Source organism: Lissotriton helveticus, chromosome 8, assembly GCF_964261635.1.
Source record: "Lissotriton helveticus chromosome 8, aLisHel1.1, whole genome shotgun sequence".
In the NCBI taxonomy this organism is placed as follows: Eukaryota; Metazoa; Chordata; class Amphibia; order Caudata; family Salamandridae; genus Lissotriton; species Lissotriton helveticus.
The window spans coordinates 964,706,897-964,733,657 of NC_136069.1; the positions used below are offsets into that span (position 1 = coordinate 964,706,897).

A 26,761-nucleotide genomic window follows, 5' to 3' on the forward strand; every position below is an offset into this window, starting at 1 on the left:
CAAAAGGTGAGCCGTCGACGCCCACCTGGGCCACATAAAAAAAAAAACCAGACTCCTCCGGACCCAGCCACTAGACCGCGGAATGCACAGCATAGTGAATCCACAAGAATTCAAGCTGCAAAACCTGGGATATGCATGAAGACTGATTTACAAATCTCTCAAAAGACAAAGTGAATGGGATACAGTTGATTTAGAGTGCTACATTACATAGGAGTGGTGAAAAGGTGAAATGGTTCTACATAAAGGATGAAACAAATGATTGAAAGTTGTTTTTATTCAGCTGGCAATGCAACATTCCAAAGGTAAACAGCAATCTTATTTTTATACCAAGGCATACACCAAGCCAAGAGGGTGTACAATTTACAGTTGCATCATTTAGATTTAAATATAAATTCCATTAGCGTTTTCCACCAACACGTGGTGCTTGAGTCTTCATAGGCTTAGCAAACTTTTGCTTGGGTGCAGATTTTGAAGGTGCCTAAAAACAAAAAAAACATTTAATTCAGAAACACTTCAGATCAGTGGTAAGATTAAGCAAGACAGAACACATACCCATATGCTTACAGTAGTGGTTTATGATGGGAGACCTGGAACTTTACTGTCCTATTATCTTATTTGTCAGGTCTGTTGTCTGCTGCATGAGTAAATTGCAACTTTGCGATTCAGTAGCCAGGAAGTGGGTACTCTAATCAGAGGAGAGCTCCAACTTTCTGGATAGTGCTTATTGAAACACATTTTGAAATAATTTGTCAATGTCATGATGGTCCTAAATGCTAATTCGGAGCATTTGGTGTTTAATGTGAAAAATAATTGTAATCCTTGTCCTGGAACATAAAACTTTGCTGAATCCATTAACACCCACCATCTCCACCTATAGATCAGACCTCTATATAATATTCTTTGTAAGCCTTACATGAACTTTACCAATTACTAGTTGCCAAATTTGTTAGGAAATGTAACTGCTACATGTATACTGAAAAGCTTAGTTGCTGCTGGTTTTAGAGTAAAACCTTTTGGATTTTAAAATAAAGGCAAAGATTTAGGGTTTAAAGAAATAATTTCCTTGCCTTACGGCAGACCTAACCCCCAAGCATATGGAAATCAGTTCATCTTTAAGATTTCACCTAAGAAAATTGTGGTTCTGCATTGTAGACCTCTTCATTTAGGTAATAGACTATTTCACAATTTGCATTGGCCACTAACAGTTATCCAATAAATCCAGTTGAGGGTGAAAAGTTCAACATGATGAAACACAGCAAGTCCCTTCTCAAAAACAGCTGGTCAAATTTCTTAATAGACTTGATACATGGGTCAAAAGAGGAGATTACAAAACTAAATTGCAGCACCTAAATATACAGCATGCTGGCCTAGGATGACTGACAGTACCAGAGACTTTTAGATTGAGGGAGTGAAGCACACCTCAATCCCCGCCATCTTGCAGATGGGGGACTCCACCAACCAGGGACATTGCTTATGCCCCCTCCCACTGGAGGGTTGCATAATAGGGGATAGTTAATTCAAGAATTGCCGAGCCGTTCCTGAAAGGTGGAGATATGCGTCAAGAGATGCGGGGGATGTTAGGGTAAAGAGGAATTACCCCATGGTATACATTTGTTGGATTTAATGCCCTCACACACCTTTGCAGGTGTCATGCTTCATCATTTGGGCCTGCTCCTCGTTGGGTCGGCGGTGCAATACCCAACGGGCAACACCTCAAAGAGGGGCTCTTTGGCGGAGATCTTTTTCCAACAGCCGTATAGATGAAGTGCGGGTGTGGGGCCAGTAAAGATTGTAGATGTGTATAGGTGATTAAAATAAAGCTAGGGGTACCAAGGAATGATTTATTCTGGCGGTCCACTGCTTTAATTAAAAAGAGATTCTAGTAGGCAAGACTGGAGTATTATGCTTCCAGAGACCTTCCAGAGTGCGCTAATGTCCGGTCAACATGTTTCGTGCTAATGTTAACAGGCGATTAAGGACCTATGGAACTATTTAGCAGGTATCTACGGAGTAACTGTCTACAGAGAGTCCCTAATGTATTATGAGTATACACTAGTAGGAATTGAAACTATAAACATGGAAAAAGCGGGGTGGGGGGGATAAGTTGTATCCCTATATTCCCCTTCTTCCTTGAATTGCCTGTGTTAAGCTGTCATTACCTAAAAAGTTAACAGTATCCAGCGGGTAAAGCTTCAGGTTAATTCTTCAACCGCAAGGTTGGGAGTTCCTGAGCCGCTAGTCTCGCGCCTACCCCTCGCCGCTGGATCCGGGTGGAGGATACCCACCCAAGAGAAGAGACTCATTAGTCCCAACCTTTTTACTTCCATGTAATACCCCTAAATCTAGCATTTAGGGGTACCCCTGTACCTGGCTTCCTCAGACAAGAACCTGCAGGAAGGAAAGGCTTGAACAGCCGTGCCGAAGCTAGGACACCCACTGACTTTGCCCCAGCACTACCGGCCTGTCCCCACCTCGAAGCTGCTCTAGCGAAATCCCGGTGTGTCCTGCAGCAAGCAACCTCCCTCGACAAACCTGGAGGACCTGCCTGCCTTCAATCCCAAATAGTCTACTGTGAACAACGGATTTGTTATTAAAAAAAAGAGTCCAGTGCCACAAGAATCCACGGGTCTGCACCAGATCCGGAGTTGCCCAACAACATCAACAGAAGGCCTCCCCTGGCGATCAGGACCCAAGATAGGGAGACCCCGGACCTGCCTCAAGCAGACCCCTGTAGCGTCAAACCAGAAGGTCCCCCTAACTGCGACAAGGAGCTGGTAAGATCCGACCCTAAAAGGTTCTCCTTCACCAGATACCCCACAGCATTGGGTGGCCAAACTGACTATGCCTAACCAATCACCAAGATTCCAACTTAACTCTCCAAGTGGTGGTCGCACCCAGTAGACATTTGTCCCCGAGCCTGCAGTGTGTTTGTAAACAGGAGACTCCCAATTGAAAGCTACAGGGCTTCCAATGCCAAAACAGCATCTAAACCCGGCTGTCCCAGTGTTACTGAGGGTGCAACTTTTGTGCTGGCCTAAACCCCCATTTGTCCTGAGCTTTGCTCCCACAATCCAGGAACCTACTAGTCAGCAGCCACAAAACGGAGACCCCCTATCCCCATTGGGCCTCCGCATTCTGCACTATGCCACCCTAGTCCCGCTGAGAATGTAATAAGAATGCATTCTTGACCCTGGGAGACTCTTCCCCCCCCCCCCCCCCCCCCAGTCTAACCCCAGAATACAAACTCCTACAACAAAGTACTTACCTGTTATCCTATGGAGGAAAATAGTGTTATTGGTTAACATGGACTGTTTTTCTATGAAAAGTTTCTAAAACCTAAGAAATCTATTAAAATTGTACTAAACAAACGTTTTTACTCACCTGTTTACAGGATATGTCCCACTGCAATATCCAGGTATACTGTATTGTGTAAAAAAAGTCGTTGCAAAGTAAGTAGTTTTACCTGTAACTCCAGTTCCGTAGTAGGGGTATCTGTGATAGTCATAATCTGTGAATAGTCCCTGTAGGAGAGTAGGGTCGGATTTCCTATGGTCTCCCCACTTTTTGCTTCACTGGTTTACGACTTCGATGTGGCTGTGGGCCTGCTAATCAGACACACAGCCCTGCTGTTCTCTCTAAATTCACACCATGTACTTTAGGTACATCATCAATTGGGAATTGGGTCACTCTTATGAGTCCCTGTACCCAGGTACCCAGGGCATAGGTGCACCCAAGGCCTTCCAGGGGCTGCAGCATATCTTTTGCCAACCCTGGCTGGCCATCCAAATGGACACAACTGGCTGAGCACTCAGCGGGGGCAAGATAGTAATCACCCCTTGCTTAGGTAGAGTATTCCTATATCTAGACACATATACACCTATAAGTCACTCCTATGGCAGGCCTTAACAATCCTGGAGGCAGAGTGCTTGGTTTTATGTGAGATGGTGCTCTAGCATGAGCTGAGCCTGTCTGCTGCTTTCGGAACCATGTCCTTATAGCTGTTCCAGGATATAGCCATACCATATACTCTTAAGCGCATTATGAACCTCGCGGTTAAATGCTATCTTTGGTTTGGCTTTATCAAAACAGGTCGTGTAAGGTATCATACGCTTTGGAATACTAGCCCCTCGCCAGTTCTGGCGACGGGGGTAGCATTCCACCCTTCTAGAGGGAGAAGACATGTTCCTACTAATCCCGGTTAAAGTTAACCAGAGCCTCAGCATCACAAAATGGATGCTGCTGCCACAGACACAAGTCTGACCTCCTGCTGCTGGGAGTCCTTCCAGCGAGGGAGGCTTGGACAATAGGTTTCCTGTCTTGGGAGGTGCTAGCACCACCCCAGACAGGCCATAGTGTATTGGGCAGGGAGGGCTGAATGAAATGAGACACTGCCTGGGGCACACAAGGTATCCCATGCATAGTCCAGTTCAAACCGGTGCTGGGGCACTCCAGCCCCAGCTCTGGCACGAAACTGGACAAAGGGAAAGGGGTGTAACCACCCCCTTCCTGGGTCCCACCCATAGGAGGGACCTAGCAGGTAATCCAGCCCCTAAATTTGGTATATAGGTAGGAGCTGAGTCCCAAGACTTATCGTGACTGAAACTTGAAACGAAACTCTGGACCTTCGACATTCTACTCGACATAGAAGACTGAATAATCTCCCTTGTGGTCAAGGAGTGACTAACCTGCACAAGCAGGCACCATCAAGCGATCAACTGTTTGCTTTGTCGACGCTCCCGCCGGAGCCAGAGTACAGAGCCCGACAAAACCCGGACTTCCAGACTTCCTTCAGCCCGATCCACAGCATAGCGGAGACCTGTGGAGGAGACGCGAGACGGGCCATCTTGGAAAGCCAGCGAATTGCTTTCCGTGCAACTTCTGAGGCACCCTCAAAGTTGTGCATTGGGATTGAGGAGCCGTCAAACACCAACTGCACCGAAGATCAGCCCTCCACGAGTTCTGCGTGGGGCCCTTCTGCATTTTCCTGCTAGACGCGTCTGTCTGGTCACTTGCCCGTTGGCTAGTGGCCTCTGTGACAAAACCTTGAATCTACACCGCTGGTCTGGTTGCTCCAGACTGGCCCTTGCTTCCCTGAAAAGGAGAAGTCCATCAGACCTTGCTGGTCTGATCCAGAAGCCATCTTCGAATCCCGCGTGGGTTGCCTTTGCCAAGGCTGGTAGACTCCAATCCGGAAGCAGACACCGCCGACAGCGAGATCCTTCGTGGGACAGTCCGATTCCCTGGGCCCTAGGCCTAGCCTTTGTTCGGGACGTGGTTCTTATACCACTATTTTAGTATATGGTTTGAAGTGCCCCATGGGCATTACTGTATCTTGTGCAACTTACTGTATGATAAAGTATCTGATGTGCTTCTGCCGCTGATCTCAAAGTTCAGAGGGGTCGTTTAGAAATAAATACTTATATATTGTATATATCCTGTGTGGTGTCCTTTCATTTGGTATTAAAGGGGTTACATATGGTAAAACAGCTGGCCTTACAGGCCCTCTTGAGTTTAGCCTAAGTCTGCTTTGTCCATGCTACCACTAGGATAGCTGGTCTATAAGGTTGACTTTACAACCATCACCATAAGGGTTGTTTGGACTGGTGAAAGTGCTCACTAGAATAGTGATCATCATATACCAGGCCAACTTCACAGTCCCGCCCATGTGCGGGGACCCCGGAGAAATCAAAATAGTCTCTTAAGTAGTATTCTGCACTCCTGCATAGACACTCAAGAGGAAATGAAAGACAAATAATGCCGCCTGACATTAACAAGGCTACATTGGCCAGCACTTCATCATGAAGTGAAAAGGATAGCCAAATAATATCACAAAATTCCTTTACATGATAGTGAGGAAGGGTTGGACAGACAAGGCTCATAGGCTGCTGTTGTGTGTCTGGAAAAAAGGATAGAGTGCCTTTAAGGAACCCTCCAGATATCCTCGGTATCCCATGATGCACAGCCAAAGGCAAGTTACTTTCAGTCCTTTTTGAAAGTCTCTTAAAGCCAGGCTGTAGCATCCAGGAAAAAATGTTAACTTCCACCAGGGAGGAAGGTGGGTCCCTTATGACAATCACAGACATACCCCTACTACAGAACTGGAGTTACAGGTAAGAAACGTATCCTTCTGTAGTAGGGCATTCTCTGTGTATAGTCAATCTGTGACTAGAATGGCAAGCTCATTTCAACAACCAAATCCAGCGGTGGAAGAAAACTAAAATAAAAAACCTTACTGAGCAAATAAATTACTAAGCGAAGCCTGCCCAACTGGCGCATCTGTCCTGGCATCAGAATCCAAGCAGTAATGTTGAGCAAAAGTGTGAACAGACTTCCACATAGCCGCCGTACAGATGTCTAAAATGGGAACGTTGCCTCTCGTGGAGTGAGCCCTAGGCTTACCCCCTAGTGTCTTGTTAGCCTCTGGTAACAGTTGTATACAGCAAAAAACACAGATGGACAGAATGTAGAGCAATGTCATACATTCACCCCAGTACAAGGATCTGGGCCTAAATCCATCTTTTTTTGCACTACACACCACCCTGGTGCACAGATGCTCCGTCCATCACCACCCCCTTTTGTACCGCTTTTGGCCGCCATTAGTGGGGCAGGGTATGCTCAGACGTGAGTCCCTTGCTCACTTTGCCACTGGATTCAAGCAAGCCGGGCTGAAGACGGCTGGAATGCCAGAAACCGGCCCTCGGAAGCTTGTTTCCGGTCCAGGGAAGACATGGCTTGGCAGTTCGGGCTGGACTGTTCCCATCAGGCACAGGGTCAGACTGATTTGCATATAGCCATGTCTGAACTGGGGTGGCAGAGTGGGCTAAAGAACGGTGATGGATTAAACCCATATCTTTTGACTGGGTGTGAGTGTTTGATTGATTCAGATGCTCCGTCCATCACCACCCCCTTTTGTACCGCTTTTGGCCGCCATAAGTGTGGCAGGGTATGCTCAGGCGTGAGTCCCTTGCTCACTTTGCCACTGGATTCAAGCAAGCCGGGCTGAAGACGGCTGGAATGCCAGAAACCGATCCTGGGAAGACATGGCTTGGCAGTTCGGGCTGGACTGTTCCTATGAGGCACAGGGTCAGACTGATTTGCATATAGCCATATCTGAACTGGGGTGGCAGAGGGGGCTAAAGAACGGTGATGGATTAAACCCAGATCTTTTGACTGGGTGTGAGTGTTTGATTCAGATGCTCCGTCCGTCCCCTTTTGTAACAGTTGTATACAGGACACAATCCACCTAGAAATGGACTGTTTGGAGGTGGCAAGGCCAGTCCTGGCTGAACCATAAATCACAAACAACTGATCTGACCCACAAATGTCTTTGGTCTTCTCGAAGTAGAATTTCAATACCCACCTCACATCAAGTGAATGAAGGGACCTCTCCGTCAGAGGGATGCTGAAAAAAATGTAGGCAACGTGATCGTCTGGTTGACATGGAAATGAGTTAATCACCTTAGGGAGAAATTAAGGGTCCTCATGACAACCTTGGAAGCATAAAATATTGTATAGGGCTCACAACACAGAGCCCGAATCTCACTCACCCTGCAAACCGATGTAATAGCCACAAGGAAAGCCGCCTTCCAGGATAGCTGTTGTAGAGAGGCCTTATGAATAGGCTCAAATGGCTCCTTCCTCAACCTGGACACCACCACATTCAGCTCCCATGAAGGCGAAGGACGCCTAATGGGGGAGAAACACCTCCAAAAAACTTTAATTACAGGAATCTGGAAAAAGGAGGTTTGTGAAGGGCATTTCCAATACGCAGTTAATGCTGCGAGGTGAACCTTAATAGAATGGAAATTATGACCTCTTCCTTGCAGGAGGTAGGATCAGCGTTCTTGGATGAGCACCAGATGCAGAACCTATTCAACTTCTAGGCATAGGAAGTCCAGGTGGATGGCCTTTTAGCCTCTATTTCCATGAAGTTGTCAGGTAAATTCAAGTGTCCATACTGTACTATTTCAGGAGCCATGCAGCCAAACTCAACGATTAGGTTGGGGTGCACTATTTGCCCCCCCGAACCGCGTTAGAAGGTCCGGCTGACAAGGAAGCGCAGATGGGGCTGGAGGCCGGTGAAGCAAGTCTGTGAACCACCACTGTTGTGGCCACTTAGGAGAAATGAGGATTATTTGCGCTCTGGATTGAGACCGCTTGATGAGCGCTGCCGGAATCAGGGGAATGGGTGGAAAAGCATACAGAAAGCTGTTAGACCAGCTGATCCATAGCGCATTTCCCAGAGTACCCGGTTGGTAAAACCTGGAGGCAATTTCTCTGCATTTGCTGTTTTCGGCGATGGCAAACAGATTTCTCGAGTGCCCCATCTTTCTAAGAGGTTTCCTATCACCTCGTCGTTTAAGACCCACTCGTGGTTTTCCTGGACGAGCCTGCTGAGTGAGTCTGCCTGAGCATTCTGCACACCTGGTAGATGGGTAGCAGTTAGTCAGTCCTCTGGCTAGCAGCCAGTGCCAGATTGCTTGTGCTTCCTGAGACAGTGTGCGCGATTGAGCCCCCCTGCTTGTTGTGGTAATACATTGTGGTCGTATTGTCCATCTGCACAAGCAGGGTGCTGGTCCGGAAGGACAGATGAAAGGCCTTCAGCACCAAATGAACAGCTTTGAGTTCCAGAAAGTTGATATGATATTTGGACTCCGCCAGGGACCACGTCCCCTGAATCTGTAAATGGTGCGAATGCGCTCCCCAGCCTTGGAGAGAAGAGTCCGTCACAATTGTCTGTATTGGAATGTCCTTGTGGAATGGAAACCCCCCTGAGAAGTTTCTCTGCTGAACACCACCATTTCAGGGACTGCTGAGCGTGTTTGAGACAGCCGGATCCTGTCCTCCCAGTTCACTCCTTTCTGGTCCCATTGATCCTCCAGATATTCCTGCAGCGGTCTCATGTGGAGGCACGCATGTGGTGTGAGAAAGATGCAAGAAGCCATCGACCCCAGGAGAGAAGACACCGTCCCCACTGTCGTTCATGGAACGGACATGAGTGAGCCTTCTGAAGGATCGATAAGCGTCGCTCCTCCGGAGACACGCTTGCTTTGAGTGTATCAATGGTGGCTCCCAGGTACTGCAGACACTGAACAGGAATCAGAACGGACTTAGACATGTTGTGCAGACCCTGTTGGCTCAACAGAATAGCCGTCCTGTTGAAATGAAATTGTGCTTCCTGGAAGGTGGAGGCTTTGTCTATCTGTACCTGGACGACTGGTTGCACAAACACCTTGTTCTTTTTCAGGTGCGCTGCCACCACTGCCATGCACTTCGAACACGTCCTGGGTGCAGACTTCAGACCAAACTGAAGTACAGTGTACTGATAGTGGTTGGTGCAGACTAGGAAGCGCAGGAACTTTCAATGTTTCTGTGCAATGGGTACATTGAAGTACGCATCCTGCAGATCTATTGCGCAAAGGCAGTCTCCTCGATGCAGGGGAGGAGAAATCTGGAGCAAGGACAGCATGCAAAACTTCTCCCTGCGGATCCACTTGTTTGCTTGTCCCAAATCTAGAATGGGCCTGAACTCGTTCATGTCCTTTTTGTGCACCAGAAAGAACCTAGAGTATTGACCCTTTCCCCTTTGAGACTGAGGGGAGTCTTCTATCGACCTTTTTCTTAACAGGGTATCAGCCTCCGCTTGGAGCTCGCGCAGCTGGTATAGCAAGTGGAATAGCTGAGGAGGGCGGACACAAAGACTATCCATTGCAAACAATATTCAGCACACTTGTCAGAAGTAATTTTTCTCCACTCTGCCAAGTAATTATGTATGCTCCCCCCCCCCCCCCCCCACCGGAGCGTGTAACAGAAGAGGGAAGTAATCCCTCAGGTCTTAGACCCAGCCGGGCCCTTATTCCCCAATGAGGCCTGCTGGCCGCCTCTGCCCCTGACGTTTCTGGAAGGGCTGCCTCGGATGTTGCTGCTGCTGTCCAGCTTGGCGATCCTGCCCTCGCTGGAATCGTTGGGAGGAGTAACGCCTCTGGAAGGGACAGAAAGACTTGCGCTGGTCCTTTGGTTTCTCCAAACCTACAGCCTTTAGCGTTTCAACTTCTGCCTTCATGCAGGCCATCTCATCAGCACGAGTCCCGAAGAGGGTAGTGCCCGAAAAGGGCAAGTTGGTAATATGCTGTTGCCCTTCCGGCTTGATAGGTAAGGCGCAACCAGGAGGCGCATCTCAAGTTTACTCCATGGCAATTCCCATGAGGAGCCTGGAGGGAGGCATCCTCATCCGCGCTGATGACTGGTTGGACACCATCATGCCCTCATTCAAGATTTGCTGAAAATCTTCCCTTCTGTCCCTCGGGAGGAGTTCAATGAACTGTTGCAGGGACTCCCACAATGAACTGTCATACAGACCCAAAAGGGTTGTCGAACTCACAGCCTTCATGTAAGTGGCTGCCGTACTGCAGACCTTTCTCCCTGCAGTCCATTTGACGGCGCTCCTTGTCCGGAGGGACCATTGACGAAGTAGCAGTAGTGTTGCTTCTTGGCCGCTGTAACAATAACCGAATCTGGGGCAGGATCCGTTCTCAGAAATGCTGGATGCGAATCAGAATCCGGGGGCCTGTACTTCTGAAGCCGGGACGGGGAAGACTTCAGAGACCGGCGTCAGGAACAGCTCCATGGCCGGTTTCTCCAACCCTGGCACCAAGGGCAGCAAATGGCGAGAGGTGCTTAAGCTGCAGCGTTTCAAAGATGACCGAGGTGGAAGGTGTGGGCACAGTCAGTGCTATCCCCAACTTCGCTGCTCCCCTCAACAGCACATCCTAACATGTCACAATTTCATCCACAGGTGACACCCTCGTTGGAGGTGTGTCAGACAAAGTAGTCGAATACCTCCTGTCACTGGAAGAGTGTGTACCTGGTATGCCTGGAACGCGACCTCTAAGACGAGGTCGTGACCTGATCAAAGGTCACTGCTAGAGCGATGCATCCGTGATCGTGACCTCGGTTTACTGGGCCTCACCAGAACAACCGGCACAGGCTGCTGCGGAAGCAGCTGAGCTTGAATCAAAGGCCTCGGTTGCAGAGGCTGAGGTGGAGGAGGAAGTTGAGGAGGAGGAGGAGGAGGAGGAGGAGGAGGAGGAGGAGGAGGAGGAGGCGGCGTCCTAGGTAAGTCCTTGAGTAGTCGGAGTCCAGAGACCCAAGTACTCTCCTCTTCTTACGAGCGGGCCTCTGAGAGGATGCTCTGGAGGTAGACGTCTGAGGAAGAGCGACAGCACGACCGGGAACTCGCTGATGAGGAGACTCTCACCAGAGGCACTAGACCCTGTCTGGGGTGTCTACTTCCTCTTTAGACGTAGACTTATCCTTCCTAGACGTCGATCGCCTCGACGTGGCTCTCCTGAACATCGATCTCCTCGACGTCTATCCCCTTCTCCTGGACGTCAATATCAATCTTTGATCTTGATCTCCATGTCGACGTTGATGGCGAACGGCGGTGTCGCCTCGACAGCAAGCACCTGCCTCTTCGGGACTCAGCAAGACGATGGTGTTGACGCCGGTGAAGTCCGACGTCGACCTCGTCCGAGGTCTTGATGTCTTACCCCTAGACGTAGAGGTCGTTTCGACCCAGGGGACGGGGAACAGATGGTAGTCATACCTCTACGCCAAAGCCATCGACGTCGACCAGAACCGGTGCAGTTTCCAGGCCTGTTCTTGACTGGGGAGCCCCCCAGAGGCCAATGTACGGGCAGAGGAAGAAGATAGTCGCTCCACGCCCAGAGGTCCCACCTGCTTCTTGATGTCTCCTCTGCTCCAGGCTTTGGAGACTAATTTTCTCCCTGTCACGCAGGGTCCTCCTGGAGAAAGAATGGCAAACATCACAGGAGTCGGGTACATGGGTAGAAGGAAGACAGTATGCATACTCTGTGGGGGACTGACTTGGCCTTCCTACCACACAGGGCACTTGTCGAAAAAAGCTGGCATTTCGACAAGATAGAAGTGGCAAAACTGGTCAAAAAAGACAGCAACTGGAATATGAAGACCCCAGACGTCGAGAGAAACACAAATCGCACGGAAAAATCTTCAAAAATTGAAGATATAGCCAAAAAGGTAGAGCTCAATGCTCCAGGGTCCTGCTAGCAGGAGCCAGAAAAAAGAACTGAAAATAACCTGCCTTTGGCTGTGCATCATGGGATAGAGGGTCTCTGGAGGGTTCCTTAAAGGCAAGGTATCCTTTTTCCAGACACATAATGGCAGCCTATGAGGCCGGTCTGTCCAACCTTTACTCTCTATTTTGTGTAGGATTTTTGTGAAGGGGAATTTCTCTGTGTGTGAAACTTTGTAAAAGGTGCAAATTTCATATTATTTGGCTATCCTTTTCACTTCAGGATGAAGTGCTGGCCAATGTAGCCTTGTTTATGTCAGGCTGCATTATTTGTCACCCATTGGATAACATTAGGCATCAGCACTCTGCCGTCCTAGTGCCACTGAGGGTGCTTGGAGCATCTTTGACCCTGGGGGAACGAATAGTTTACCTGTCGGTGTAGTTTGGCAGCTTGAAGATCTTTCTGGATTCACTATGCTGTACATATTCCGCAATGTGGTGGTTGGGTCCGGAATCGTAGTCTTTTTTCTCTTTTTTTGTCGTAGCCCAGGTGGGCGTCGACGTCTCACCATTTGGTGTACCTTCGGTGACGTCGGCGTGCTTCCGGCGGAAGCTACCACCCTTGGGCGCCATCTTCGGATTCTTTTTTCAGTCTCTTTCCTTTGTCTTTGTAGTGAATCCATGGCTATGTTTGTTAATCGTGGCTATGTTTGTTAACCGTTTTTCAACGTTAGTCTTTCCACGTATCATGTAATTGTTCCAACTTGCTTTTCCATCTGTTTCCACCCTCTTTTCCAGCCTCATCTTTCTGGCGGAGGCGGGTGGGTTCGCTAGTGAATCCAGAAAGATCTTCAAGCTGCAAAACTACACCGACAGGTAAGAAACTATTCGTTTTGCAGCGTGAATCTTTCTGGATTCACTATGCTGTGCATAGATTTTGTAGCGGTTTTCGTTGCTTTTGTGGCGGTTGGGTGGAAGATGAGCGTTGCTTGTTGAAAATATGTTGAAGCACTTTTTGCCCTACTTGTGCTTCTTTGTTCATCTGTACATCCACGCAATAGTGCTTAGTGAAAGTGTGCACTGAAGCCCATGTTGCCGCCAGGCATATGTCCTGAAAGGCAATTGTTGCTCCTTTCTTCCTGGCTATGGTTTTTAGTCACTGGTTTACCCATGTAACTGTTTGCAAAGGATACGAAGAACTGTTTTGTCTTCCTGTGCTCCTTCGTTCTTTCAATGTAGTGCATCACAGCCCTTCTTGCATCTAGGGTGTGGAGCGACCTCTCAGCGCTTGTGGTGGGGTTTTGGAAGAAGCTAGGGATCTGAATACTCTGATTCATGTGGAACCTGGACACCACCTTTGGCATGAAGTGAGGGTCAGTTCTCATCACGACCCTGTCACTGTATCTGGATGTAGGGTTCCTGCAGAGTGAGTGCCTGCCGCTCGCTCACCCTTCGTAGCGAGGTGATTGCTACCAGAAAAGCAGTCTTCATTGTCAACATTTGCAGTGATGCTTTATGGATGGGTTCGAAAGGTGCTTTCATGAGCTCCGTCAGTACCACATTTAAGTTCCAGGCCGGTGGCGGCATTCTTTTTGGCGGCGCTATTCTTTTAGCTCCTTCCAGGAATCTTTTTACGACTTGGGATGTGAAGAAGCTTTTCCCTGTTTCTCCTCTTGTGTATGCCACAATCGCTGCCAGGTGCACCCTCAGCGAGGATGAGCTTAGCTTAGCCTTAATTAGGTGCGTGAGATACCTTAGCACCGTGGATTCCTTGGTCAGTTTCCTTTGGAGCGGTTTCTTGCAACACCATTGAGTGAATCTTTTCCATTTTTCCCCCATAGCACTTGCGTGTGCTGGGCCTTCTTGCCTCTCGCAGCACCCGCAGGGTGCTCTCTGGTAGTTTCAGGTGAGCGAATTTTAAGTCTTCAGGAGCCAGGCTGAGAGGTTGAGGCTCTCTGGCTCTGGGTGTAGGATTTCTCCGTTTTCCATGGAGTGTAGGTCTCTTCGAGAACTTGTTGGGGGGGCCCTGCGCCATCTCCATTATCTGAGAGAACCAGGTCTGTCTGGCCCATTGTGGTGCCACAAGGATGAGCGTCATGTTGCTCTTCATGCATTTGTTGAGAACCCTGGGGATCAGAGGTATCGGGGGGGGGGGGAAGCGTAGGCAAATGTTTTTGACCAGCTTATCCATAGGGCATTCCCCTGGGACAGTGCCTCTGGTTGCCTGGATGCAAAGTATTTGCATTTTGCATTCCGGTGTGTTGCAAATAGGTCTATTGTTGGGGTGCCCCATTTCCTGAATAGACTGTTTCCTGACTGTTGAGTTCCCACTCGTGGGACGCTGAAGCCTGCCTGCTGAGCCAATCCGCTTCTACATTGTCCTTCCCTGGCAGGTGTATGGCTAGCAAGTCTATTTTTAGTGGTATAGCCCATTTCCATAACTCCTGTGCCAAGTTTGACAGAGGGAACGATTGAGTTCCCCCAGTTTGTTTATATAAAATATCATTGTGGTGTTGTCTGGTTGTACTAGCACCTTCTGGTTTTATAGGTGTTTCTGAAAGGCCTTGAGGGCTAGCAACACCGTTTTCAGTTCCAGGTAGTTGATGTGCCAGACTGCGTCTGTAGGGCTCCACAGACCCCTCACTCTGAGCCTGTTCATGTGTGCGCCCCACCCCTTCTGGGATGAGTCTGGTGATGTCACTGTTGGGTCCGGTGGTGTTAGAGGTTTCCCTTCTGTTATTCTTTCCTTGGTCCACCAACCTATTTCTTCCTGCACCCTGTGCATTACAACCACTAGATCCTCCCAACTTCCTGTAGCTTGTGACCATTGTTGTTGCAGCCACTCTTGGAGTGGTCTCATTTGCAGGCGTACACTGGGGACCAGGTGTATGCATGATGCCATCATCCCCAAGATCTTGCTCACAGTCCTCACTGTCAGAGCTCGCCCCTTCTGGTAGTGACGTTTCTCCCTCAACAGACTGAGCATTCTCTTCTCGCTCGGTAGGACTCTGCATTGGACAGTGTCGATCTGGGCTCCCAGGAAGATCTTCACCTGCTCTGGTTCCATCGAGCATTTTCCCCAGTGTATGGAGAACCCCAGGTTTGCTAGCGTTTTTATCACCTGTTCTGCATGCTCTTTGCATGTCCTGTAACAGCTTGCCTTTACCAGCCAGTCGTAGAGGTAGGGGTACACGTGTATCCCCTTTCTTAGGTGTGCGGCCACTGCCGCGAGGCATTTGGTGAACACCCTTGGTGCGGACTTTAGGCCGAAAGCCAGGGTCGTGAACTGGTAGTGATCCTTGTTTACTGTGAACCTTAACATGTGCTTGTGCTGCCTGTTCATGGGGATGTGCAGATACGCATCTTTGAGGTCTATGGTAGACAAGAAGTCTCCGGCTTTTATCTGTGGGATGACCTCTTGTAGGGACGTCATTTTGAATTTGAGTTTTGACGTATTTGTTCAGGAACCGTAGGTCCAGGATGGGTCTTAGACTTTCGTCCACTTTTGGCACTAGGAAGTAGTTTGAGTACACTCCCTTGTTCCGTTCTTTGAAAGGCACTTGTTCGATGGCCGCTTTGAGGAGCAGTTCTTGGGCTTCCTCTTGCAGTAGTTGCAGCTCTCTTCCAGAGTGCTGTCTTTTCTTTGGTTTTCTGTTTGGTGGCTTCCTTTCCAACTCTATGCAGTATCCGAACTGCATAATATGGAGTATCCATTTGTCTGTTATTTTTCTCCACTCCTGGAGAAAAAAAATCTTAATCTTCCTCCTACCGGCGTTACATGTTCCTTTGTGTCTTGTCCGTGTAGCCCTCTTATCTGAAGTCACTTAGAGGGGGGTTGCTCACCGCCTCTCCTTCTCTGGCCCCGTCCATTTCCTCTTGACCGAAAGGACTGGCCCCTGCTTTGGTAGTTCCAGCCTTGCCTCTGGTGGCTCTGGTGGCCTTTGTTGTCACTCTGTTGCCCCTGGTGGAAACTCTGGTGAGAATCTCCTCGCTGATTTCCACCTCTGCCGTTTGGCCTCCGTGTAGGGGTGCCCCTTCTCATCCCTCTGAACTGCAGGGCCCCCATGGACCTTGCCGTCTCGTTGTCCTTCAGTTGGGTGAGCTTCTCATCAACTGGGGCTCCAAACAGTGTTTGACCGTTGAAGGGTGTGTTCAGGATGTTATTCTGAACCTCAGCCTTGAATCCTGAGATCCTGAGCCAGGCTTGCCTTCTTTCTGTGATGCCTATGGCCATCAGTCTGCTGGATGTTTCTGCCCCATCCAAGGCTGTCTTCAGGCACGAATTGGCGATGCTCTTCCCCTCTTCCACAAGGTGTGATGCCCTCTCACGGTATTGTTCCGGGAGGTGTTTGAGCAACTGTCCCATTTCATCTCAATGATGGTATTTATGCCTATTCAGGAGGGCGTTGGAATTCGCCATCCGCCAGTGCGTTGCGGCGTTCCTCTCAATCTTCCTGCCAGTTAGATCCATCCTCCTGCTTTCTTTGTCAGGTGGGGGTCCAGACGTTGGGACGTTTGCCCTTTTCCTGGCCGTTGCAGCGATTATAGAATCTGCTGTGACGGATCCCTTGATGTAAGCTGGGTCTTGTGAGGAGAATTTGTATTTCCTCTGTCCTCGGCGTTACAGATCTGCATGTAGCCTGGTCCTTGAAGGCCTCCTTCCCCTGGTCTGTGATACTTTTGAGCATGGGCAGGAACTGGCTTCTTGTCTGTATGGGGAGTAATGTCTCGAGAAGGAAGTCTGCTTTTGGCTTTTCCTCTTCCAGCTTAACTCCATAAGCTGCTGCTGCCTTCCTTACCACCTCATTGTATGCCCCAATGTCATCCGGTGGAGAAGGCCTCGAGAGGTATGTTTCCACTGCCTCCTCTGGGCTTTCGGCCTCGATGTCCTGCCATTCCTGGTCTTGGGCCGTCGAGGAACCTGAGCCGTAGTTAGACTGCTGTTCCCCGTAATCCCCTTCAGTGTAGTAGAGGTCTTCCTCCTCTTCGTGCTCCGAAGGCTCCGGAGTTCTCGGCGGCTCTTCGGCGTCGAACTCCTTGAGTTCCTGTGCCTCAGGGACGGTCGGTGCCGGCTTCGAGGGGATCTTGTAGCTTTTCATCTTTTTATCGAAGTCTTTCCTTCTCTGAAGGATGTTCTCCATTTCGGCCTAGAGCCTTCTTTTCCTCAGCATTTCTGCGGCCTGTTCGTTGTCGAGAGTGTCGGCCGCTCTTTTCGGCGGCGTCGTCCAAGCTTTCTTCGGCTCTTTCTTTCGACGTCGAAGTCCAAGGCCCTTTTTCGGGGGCTTGCTTCGATGGCCTTTGCTTTTCGCTAGCCTTCTACCTCCGGGAGTCCTTATCGGAGGATCCGCTGGGCTCTTTGTCGGAGGATGCAGCTTCGGTCGTCGATTTGTTCGGCGCCGCTGCTCCTTTCGGGGCTCTGTGCTCAGACTTGAGTCTGCCTCAGGTTTGAGGCCCTGTGGGAGTTTTCGGGGTCGTAGACTCTACCTTATCAGGCGTTTTCTTATCGGTCTCAGCGACCGTGAAGTCATCTGGGCCTTCGGCGATGTTGTCCTCGTCTGTGGAGAGGCCAAGTTCATAAAGCGTCTGGGCTTGGCCCTTGCCCTGCATCGTGTGGTGAGCCGTCCTGTCTCTCGAATTCGGAGTGTCATCGGCTTGATGACAGAGCAGGCGTTGCAGTCTCTGCTCTCGTGGTCGATTGGCAGGCAGAGGTTGCAGACTGGGTGCTGGTCCTTCTGTGCGAACTTGTGGTGGCAGTTCTTGCGGAATTTAAAGGGCGTCTTGTACATCCCTGCGCTCAGGGGGCCCCTGTGTGCGCATTCCTTGAAGGACGTCGAAGACTTCGAAGTTCTCTCCTTTCTTTGTCGTCTCCTCTCTAAAGGTCCTCTTCTGTCGATGTTCAGGTCTTCACCTGTGAATATTTGCTATATTTTCTTCTTTCCTCCTCCAAAACTTCTGGAGCTTCACGGCGACGATCCAGACCCAACGGCGGAAAAAAGAATCTGAAGATGGCGCCCAAGGGCGGTAGCTTCCGCCGGAAGCACGCCGACGTCACCGAAGGCACACCAAATGGTGGGACGTAGACGCCCACCTGGGCTACGACAAAAAAAACCAAAAAAAAAAAACAGACTACGATTCCGGACCCAACCACCAGATTGCGGAATAGGCACAGCATAGTGAATCCAGAAAGATTCACGCTGCAAAACCATGGTTCTAACCCCATAACAACTCACAACAAAGTACTAACCTGTTAACCAATAAAACATTCAGGAAATACAGTCATCCTGGATTCAGTACTGGGACCTAAGCTGGAAACAGTTTAGGAAAAGCTTTTTGGTTACAGTCGTGATTTTTAAAGAATATAAATGTATTTTCAAAGTTGACACAATTTTCAGTGAAAAACTTGCAATGTTGTCCTATAGAAGGAAATTGAAGCAACAGGTAAAGTATGTTCTCTTTACTTTTGTAATCCTGTACTGGACTCCTAGGTTCAGCACTTGGGTCTCTACCTAAGACAGGTAAGTAATTACGGTTTAGTAGTTGGTACAAAATTTTTGTAGTTTGCAAAAATAGAAGAAATTTCACAGAAAAGCAGTCTATGGTTTCCTATGGAAGATATTTAGGTTACTAGTAAACAAGGTTGATTACTTTTGCGGTTCAGTACTGGGCTAAAAGGTATAGTACTGGCTTCACTCCTGATCACGGGTGAGTACTTCAGAATTCGTTATTTGTTCATTTGTACATCCACGCAATAGTGCTTAGTGAACGTGTGCACGGAAGCCCATGTTGCCCCCAGGCATATGTCCTGAATTGGTGTTTTGGCCAGAAAGGTGATCACTGCTCCTTTCTTCCTGGTCGAGTGGGCCTGTGCCCCTCCTGTTAGCTCCTGGCCCGCTTGTTTGTGGCAGAATTGTATTGTCTGTGCGATCCCTCGAGCTATGGTTTTTAGTCACTGGTTTACCCATGTAACTGTTTGCAAAGGATACGAAGAACTGTTTTGTCTTCCTTTGTCCTTTCAATGTAGTGCATCACAGCCCTTCTTGCGTCTAGTGTGGAGCGACCTCTCAGCGCTTGTAGTGGGGTTTTGGAAGAAGCTAGGGATCTGAATACTCTGGTTCATGTGGAACCTTGACACCACCTTTGGCATGAAGTGTGGGTCTGTTCTCATCACGACCCTGTCACTGTATCTGGATGTAGGGTTCCTGCAGTGAGAGTGCCTGCAGTTGGCTCAGCCTTTGTAGCGAGGTAATTGCTACCAGAAAAGCCGTTTTCATTGTTATCATTTGCAGTGATGCTTTGTGGATGGGTTCGAAAGGTGCTTTCATGAGCTCCGTCAGTACCACATTCAGGTTCCAGGCCGGTGACGGCATTCTCTTTGGTGGCGCTATTCTTTTAGCCCCTTCCAGGAATCTTTTTACGACGAGATGTGAAGAAACTACTCCCCGTTTCTACTCTTGTGTACGCCACAATCGCTGCCAGGTGTACCCTCAGCGAGGATGAGCTTAGCTTTTATTAGGTGTGTGAGGTACCTTCGCACCGTAGATTCCCTGGTCAGTTTTCTATGGAGTTTTCTTGTAACACTATTAATTGAATCTTTTCCATTTTTCCCTATAGCACTTGCATGTGCTGGGACTTCTTGCCACTCGCAGCACCCTCAGGGTGCTCTGGTAGTTTTAGATGTGCGAACTCCAAGTCCTCAGGAGCCAGGCTGAGAGGTTGATGCTCTCCAGCTCTGGGTGTAGAACTTCTCAGTTTTCCATGGAGAGTAGGTCTCTTCTTCGAGAACTTGTGGTACCACCAGGATGAGCGTCATGTTGCTAGTCATGCATTTGTTGAGAACCCTAGGGATCTGTGGTATCGGGGGAAGGCGTAGGCAAATGTTTTTGACCAGCTTATCCAAAGGGCATTCCCCTGTGATAGTGCCTCTGGTTGCCTGGATGCAAAGTATTGGCGTTTTGCATTCCGGCGTGTTGCAAATAGGTCAATTGTCTGAGTGCCCCACCCTCCTGAATAGTCTGTTTCCTGAATATTGAGTTCCTACTCGTGGGACGCTGAAGTCCGCATGCTGAGCCAATCCGCTGCTACATTGTCCTTCCCTGGCAGGTGTATGGCTAGCAGGTCTATTTTGAGTGGTATTGCCCATATCCAGATTTCCTGTGTCAAGCTTGACAGAGGGAATGATTGAGTTCCCCCTGTTTGTTTATGTAAAACATCGTTGTGTTGTCTGTATCAGCACCTTCTGGCTGTACAGGTGTTTCTGAAAGGCCTTGAGGGCTAGCAACACTGTTTTCAGTTCCAGGTAATTGATGTGTCTGACTGCATCTGTAGGGCTCCGCAGACCCCTCACTCTGAGCCGGTTCATGTGTGCGCCCCATCCCTTCTGGGATGAGTCTGTGGTGATGGGCACTGTTGGGTCCGGTGGTGTTAGAGGTTCCCCATCTGCTATCCTTTCCTTGGTCCACCAACCTATTTCTTCCTGCACCCTGTGCATTACAACCACTAGATCCTCACAACTTCTTGTAGCTTGTGACCATTGCTGTTGCAGCCACTCTTGGAGTGGTCTCATTTGTAGGCGTACATTGGGGACCAGGTGTATGCATGACGCCATCATCCCCAAGATCTTGCTCACAGTCCTCACTGTCAGCTCACCCCTTCTGGTAGGGACGTTTCTCCCTCAGTAGGCTGAGTGTTCTCTTTACGCTAGGTAACACCCTGCATTGGACGGTGTCAATTTGAGCTCCCAGGAAGATTTTCACTTGCTCTGGTGCCATGGAGCATTTTCCTCAGTGTATGGAGACTCCCAGGCTTGCTAGCGTTCTTGTGACCTGTTCTGCATGATCTTTGCATGTCCTGTAAGAGCTTGCCTTTACGAGCCAGTCGTCGAGGTAGGGGTACACGTGTATCCCCTTCCTTCGCAGATGTGCGGCCACTGCCGCGAGGCATTTGGTGAACACCCTTGGTGCGGACTTTAGGCCAAATGCCAGGGTTGTGAATAGGTAGTGATCCTTGTTCACTGTGAATCTTAGCATGTGCTTGTGCTGCCTGTTCATGGGGATGTGCAGGTATGCATCTTTGAGGTCTATGGTGGACAAGAAGTCCCCGGCCTTTATCTGCGGGATGACCTCTTGTAGGGACGTCATCTTGAATTTGAGTCTTTACGCATTTGTTTAGGAACCGCAGGTCCAGGATGGGTCTTAGGCTTTCGTCCACTTTTGGCACCAGTAAGTAGTTGAGTACACTCCCTTGTTCCGTTCTTTGAATGGAACCCGTTCGATGGCCGCTTTGAGGAGGAGTTCTTGAGCTTCCTCTTGGAGTAATCGCAGCTCTCTTCGAGTGCTCTTTTCTTTGGCTTTGTTGGGTGGTCTCTTTTCCAACTCTATGCAGTATCCGAACTGCATGATGTTGAGTATCCACTTGTCTGTGGTTATTTTTCTCCACTCCTGGAGAAAAAAAATCTTAGCCTGCCTCCTACTGGTGTTACATGTTCCCTTGTGTCTTGTCCATGTAGCCCTCTTCTCTTTTCTTCCGTGCTCCTCCCTCGGAGGGTTCGACTGGGTGGGCACTTTTTCCCGTGAGCAGTCACTTAGGGGGTTGTTCACCGCCTCTCCTTCTCTGGCCCCTTCCATTTCCTCTTGATCGAAAGGACTGGCCTCTGTTCTGAGTTCCAGTTTTGCCTCTGCTGGCCGTGGTGACTTTGGTTGTCACTGTTGCCCCTGGTGGAATGTCTGGTGTGATTGCCCTTGCTGGTTTCCACCGCTGCCGTTCGGCCTCCGTCTCATCCCCCTGAATTGCAGGGCCCCCATGGACCTTGCAGTCTCAATGTCCTTCAGTTGGGTGAGCTCATCAACTGGGGCTCCGAACAGTGTTTCACCGTTGAAGGGTGTGTTCAGGATGTTGTTCTGAACCATAGCCTTGAAGCCTGAGATCCTTAGCCAGGCTTGACTTCTCTCTGATGCCTATAGCCATCAGTCTGCTGGATGTTTCAGCCCCATCAAAGGCGGTCTTCAGGCACGAGTTAGCAATGCTTTTCCCCTCTTCCACAAGGTGCGATGCCCTCACGGTATTGTTCCGGGAGGTGCTTAAGCAATTGGCCCATTTCATCCCAATGCTGGTATTGATATCTATACAGGAGGGCGCTGGAGTTTGCCATTCGCCAGTGCGTTGCGGCGTTCCTCTCCATTTTCCTGCCAGTTAGATCCATCCTCCTGCTTTCCTTGTCAGGTGGAGGTCCAGATATTGGGACGTTTGCCCTTTTTCTGGCCGTTGCAGCGATTATTGAATCTGCTGTGACGGATCCCTTGATGTAAGCTGGGTCCTGGGAGGAGAATGTGTATTTCTTCTCCATCCTCTGCGTTACTGATCTGCATGTAGCCGGGTCCTTGAAGGCTTCCTTCCCCTGGTCTGAGATACTCTTTAGCATGGGCAAGAACTGGCTTCTTGTCTGCGTGGGGAGCAATGTTTTTAGCAAGAAATCTGCTTTTGGCTTCTCTTCCAGCTTAACTCCATAAGCTGCTGCAGCCTTCCTGACCACCTAATTGTATGCCCCAATGTCATCCGGTGGCGAAGGCCTCGATGGGTATGTCTTCACTGCCTCCTCCTGGTTTTCGGCCTCGATGTCCTGCCATTCCTGGTCTTGGGCCGTCGAGGAACCTTAGCCGTAGCTTGACTGCTGCTTGAAATTGCAAAAAAAGTCTTTTCTAGCCGGAGAGGAAAACTTTCATCCGAACCCAGTGGCAGAAGTTGAGGATGGAGTCGATGGCCATGCGCAGTATTGTCCAAGGGAGGAGTCACCTATCTCTTGACTACAAAGACTTCTTCCAAGAAGACAACCTGCAATCATCCGAGCCAAACACCAGGTGGCGATCTATTGCTAAGTGTACGATCTGCAGCTCATATGCCTCGAACATATGTATTTATTCTAAACACAACCCCTCTAGTCTCTTTATGAGGCTAGAGGCAAAAGTACAATACAAGAACTTTAAATAGCACACAGTAAATAGCACAGTATACGCTTTGCCCTAGGGGCCTCACTAACCATATACTAAAATAGTGGTATAAGAACCACGTGAAGGATAGAAGTCGGGCCTAGGGTCTGTAGAACCGCTGGGGCAACCAGGAACCACCCATGGTAGGGATGCAGGAGAGGAGACCTATGGGGTACACGTGCAGTGCCTAAACAGCCACGAGTGACCATTGACTTTCTATGGAGAACGAACAAGTTACAATTTTAAAGATTAAGCACACTTAGAGGTGAACTACGATGAGTCCTTTTAGACTTAGTAGACTTCGAGAGTCAAGACCCATGGGAGCACTAGAGTACTCTTGTTACCTCACCCAGGGAAGCTGGGTGCATAGGTGCCTTGGTGTCTGGTTTGATCGTCTATTCCAATGGAGAGCTGCGAAGTGCTGCAGGCAACCAGAGGAAAAGTGACCAGGTGGATCAAAGGGTGGATCGGAGATGTGAAGAACCTGAAAGCAAAGGGGACAGTCTGGTCACTAACCAGTGACCAGGATGGCGACCGTAAGATGATAGCCGATGTTGAGTGCTTTCAAGGGAAGTAGGTAAAGTTTGATTCTTCAGCCACGAGGACCAGGAGGCGGACGACGACCAGGAGCTGGATTCGAGCTGTCCCACGAAGGATGTAGAGTGCTGCAGCGTCAGAATCTGGATTGGACCCAACAAGCCTTGGCAACAGCAACCCATGCAAGATGACAAGATTGGCTTCGGTGCAGACCAGCAAGGTCTGAGGGACTCACCCTTGGAGGAGAGTCCGAGCATGTCTGAACAACCAGGAAAGCTCAAGAAACATAGGATTGTCATAGGGACCGACTAGCCAACGGACTAGGGATCGCGAAGGAGCCTTGAGCTGCGGTGAAGAAAACGGGCCCATGGAACACTCGTTGAGTGTAGGCCTCTAAGCTTCGATGCAAAAGGTGCTCTGGGCAAGGGCAACAAATAACCAATGCACAATTTTGGGAAACTTCGAGAAGTAGGTGCAGATGCCAAATTGCAGAATCTCCGGTCCCACGTCTCTCGTGTCAGCTACAGGTCTCATCTTTGCTGGGGACTCGTGTCAGCCTCGGAGATGTCTGGAAGTCTGTGTCCTGTGTTGCAGATTCTTCAGGAGCCTCGAAAATGCAGACCAGCAAGTATTCCAAAGTGTTGGACACCAAACACATGTTTTGATAAAGCCAAACTAAAGTTAGCAGTAACAGCGAGGATTATAATGCACTTAAAACTAATAGTTTACCTGTCGGTGTAGTTTTGCAGCTTGAAGATCTTTCTGGATTCACTATGCTGTGCATATTCCGCAATCTGGTGGTTGGGTCCGGAATCGTAGTCTTTTTTGTAGCCCAGGTGGGCGAAGACGTCCCACCATTTGGTGTCCCTTCGGTGACGTCGGCATGCTTCCGGCGGAAGCTACCACCCTTGGGCGCCATCTTCGGATTCTTTTTTTCTGTCTTTTTTCTTTTCTGTGTTTGTAGTGAATCCATGGCTATGCTGGTTAATCCTTTTTTCAAAGTAATTCTTTTCATGTATCTTGTAAGCTTGAACCTGCTTTCTTTTCTATGTGTTTCCACCTTCTCCAGCCTCATCTTTCTGGCGGAGGCGGGTGGGTTCGCTAGTGAATCCAGAAAGATCTTTAAGCTGCAAAACTACACCGACAGGTAAGAAACTATTCGTTTTGCAGCGTGAATCTTTCTGGAATCACTGTGCTGTGCATATATTTTGTAGCAGTTTGTTACTTTTGTGGCGGCTGGGTGGAAGATGAGCGTTGGTTGTTGAATATATGTTGAAGCACCTTTTGTCCTACTTGTGCTTCTTTGTTCATCCATGCAATAGTGCTTAGTGAACGTGTGCACTGAAGCCCATGTTCCCGCTAGGCATATGTCCTGAATTGGTGTGTTGGCCAGAAAGGCAATTGTTGCTCCTTTCTTCCTGGTGGAGTGGGCCTGCACTCCTCCTGTTAGCTCCTGGCCCGCTTGTTTGTGGCAGAATTGTATTGTCTGTGCGATCCATCGGGCTATGGTGTTTTTAGTCACTGGTTTGCCCATGTAACTGTTTGCGAAGGATACGAAGAACTGTTTTGTTTTCCTGTGTCCCTTTGTCCTTTCAATGTAGTGCATCACAGCCCTTCTTGCGTCTAGTGTGGAGCGACCTCTCAGCGCTTGTAGTGGGGTTTTGGAAGAAGCTAGGGATCTGAATACTCTGGTTCATGTGGAACCTCGACACCACCTTTGGCATGAAGTGTGGGTCTGTTCTCATCACGACCCTGTCACTGTATCTGGATGTAGGGTTCCTGCAGTGTGAGTGCCTGCAGTTCGCTCACCCTCCGTAGCGAGGTGATTGCTACTAGAAAAGCCGTTTTCATTGTTAGCATTTGCAGTGATGCTTTGAGGATGGGTTTGAAAGGTGCCTTCATGAGCTCCGTTAGTACCACATTTAGGTTCCAGGCCGGTGGCGGCATTCACTTTGGTGGCGCCATTCTTTTTGCCCCTTCCAGGAATCTTTTTACGACTTGGGATGTAAAGAAGCTTCTCCCAGTTTCTCCTCTTGTGTATGCCACAATCGCTGCCAGGTGCACCCTCAGCGAGGATGAGCTTAGCTTAGCTTAAATTAGGTGCGTGAGGTACCTTAGCACCGTAGATTCCCTGGTTAGTTTTCTATGGAGTTCTCTCGCAACACCATTGAGTGAATCTTTTCCATTTTTCCCCATAGCACTTGCGTGTTCTGGGCCTTCTTGCCTCACGCAGCACCCGCAGGGTGCTCTCTGGTAGTTTTAGATGTGCGAACTCTAAGCCCTCAGGAGCCAGGCTGAGAGGTTGAGGCTCTCCGGCTCTGGGTGTAGAACTTCTCCATTTTCCATGGAGAGTAGGTCTCTTTTTGAGAACTTGTGGGGGTGCCCCTGCGCCATCTCCATTATCTGAGAGTACCAGGTCTGCCTGGCCCATTGTGGTACCACCAGGATGAGCGTCATGTTGCTCGTCATGCATTTGTTGAGAACCCTGGGGATCAAAGGTATCGGGGGGAAAAGCGTAGGCAAATGTTTTTGACCAGCTTATCCATAGGGCATTCCCCTGTGATAGTGCCTCTGGTTGCCTGGATGCAAAGTATTGGCATTTTGCATTCCGGCGTGTTGCAAACAGGTCTATTGTTGGTGTGCCCCATCTCCTGAATAGTCTGTTTCCTGAATATGGAGTTCCCACTCGTGGGACGCTGAAGTCTGCCTGCTGAGCCAATCCGCTTCTACATTGTCCTTCCCTGGCAGGTATATGGCTAGCAGGTCTATTTTGAGTGGTATTGCCCATCTCCAGATTTCTTGTGCCAAGCTTGACAGAGGGAATGATTGAGTCCCCCCCCCCCCCCCCCCCCTATGTAAAACATCGTTGTGTTGTCTGTATCAGCACCTTCTAGCTGTACAGGTGTTTCTGAAAGGCCTTGAGGGCTAGCAACACCGTTTTCAGTTCCAGGTAATTGATGTGTCTGACTGCATCTGTAGGGCTCCACAGACCCCTCACTCTGAGCCTGTTCATGTGTGCGCCCCATCCCTTCTGGGATGCATCTGTGGTGATGGTAACTGTTGGGTCCGGTGGTGTTAGAGGCTTCCCTACTGTTATTCTTTCCTTGGTCCACCACCATTTCTTCCTGCACCCTGTGCGTTACAACCACTAGATCCTCCCAACTTCCTGTAGCTTGTGACCATTGCTGTT

General features: G+C 49.3%; 1 protein-coding gene across 1 annotated transcript in view; it reads right to left on the reverse strand.

The window, feature by feature from the left end:
* Nucleotides 1–256: 256 nt before the first annotated feature.
* LOC144773037 (large ribosomal subunit protein eL24-like) overlaps nucleotides 257–26,761 on the reverse strand; it is a 69,322-nt gene continuing 42,817 nt past the window's right edge. Inside the window, exon 5 of the mRNA XM_078657807.1 lies at nucleotides 257–478. Coding sequence (XP_078513933.1) covers nucleotides 398–478 — 81 coding nt within the window. The 3' untranslated portion in view covers nucleotides 257–397. The remainder of the gene's footprint in view (nucleotides 479–26,761) is intronic.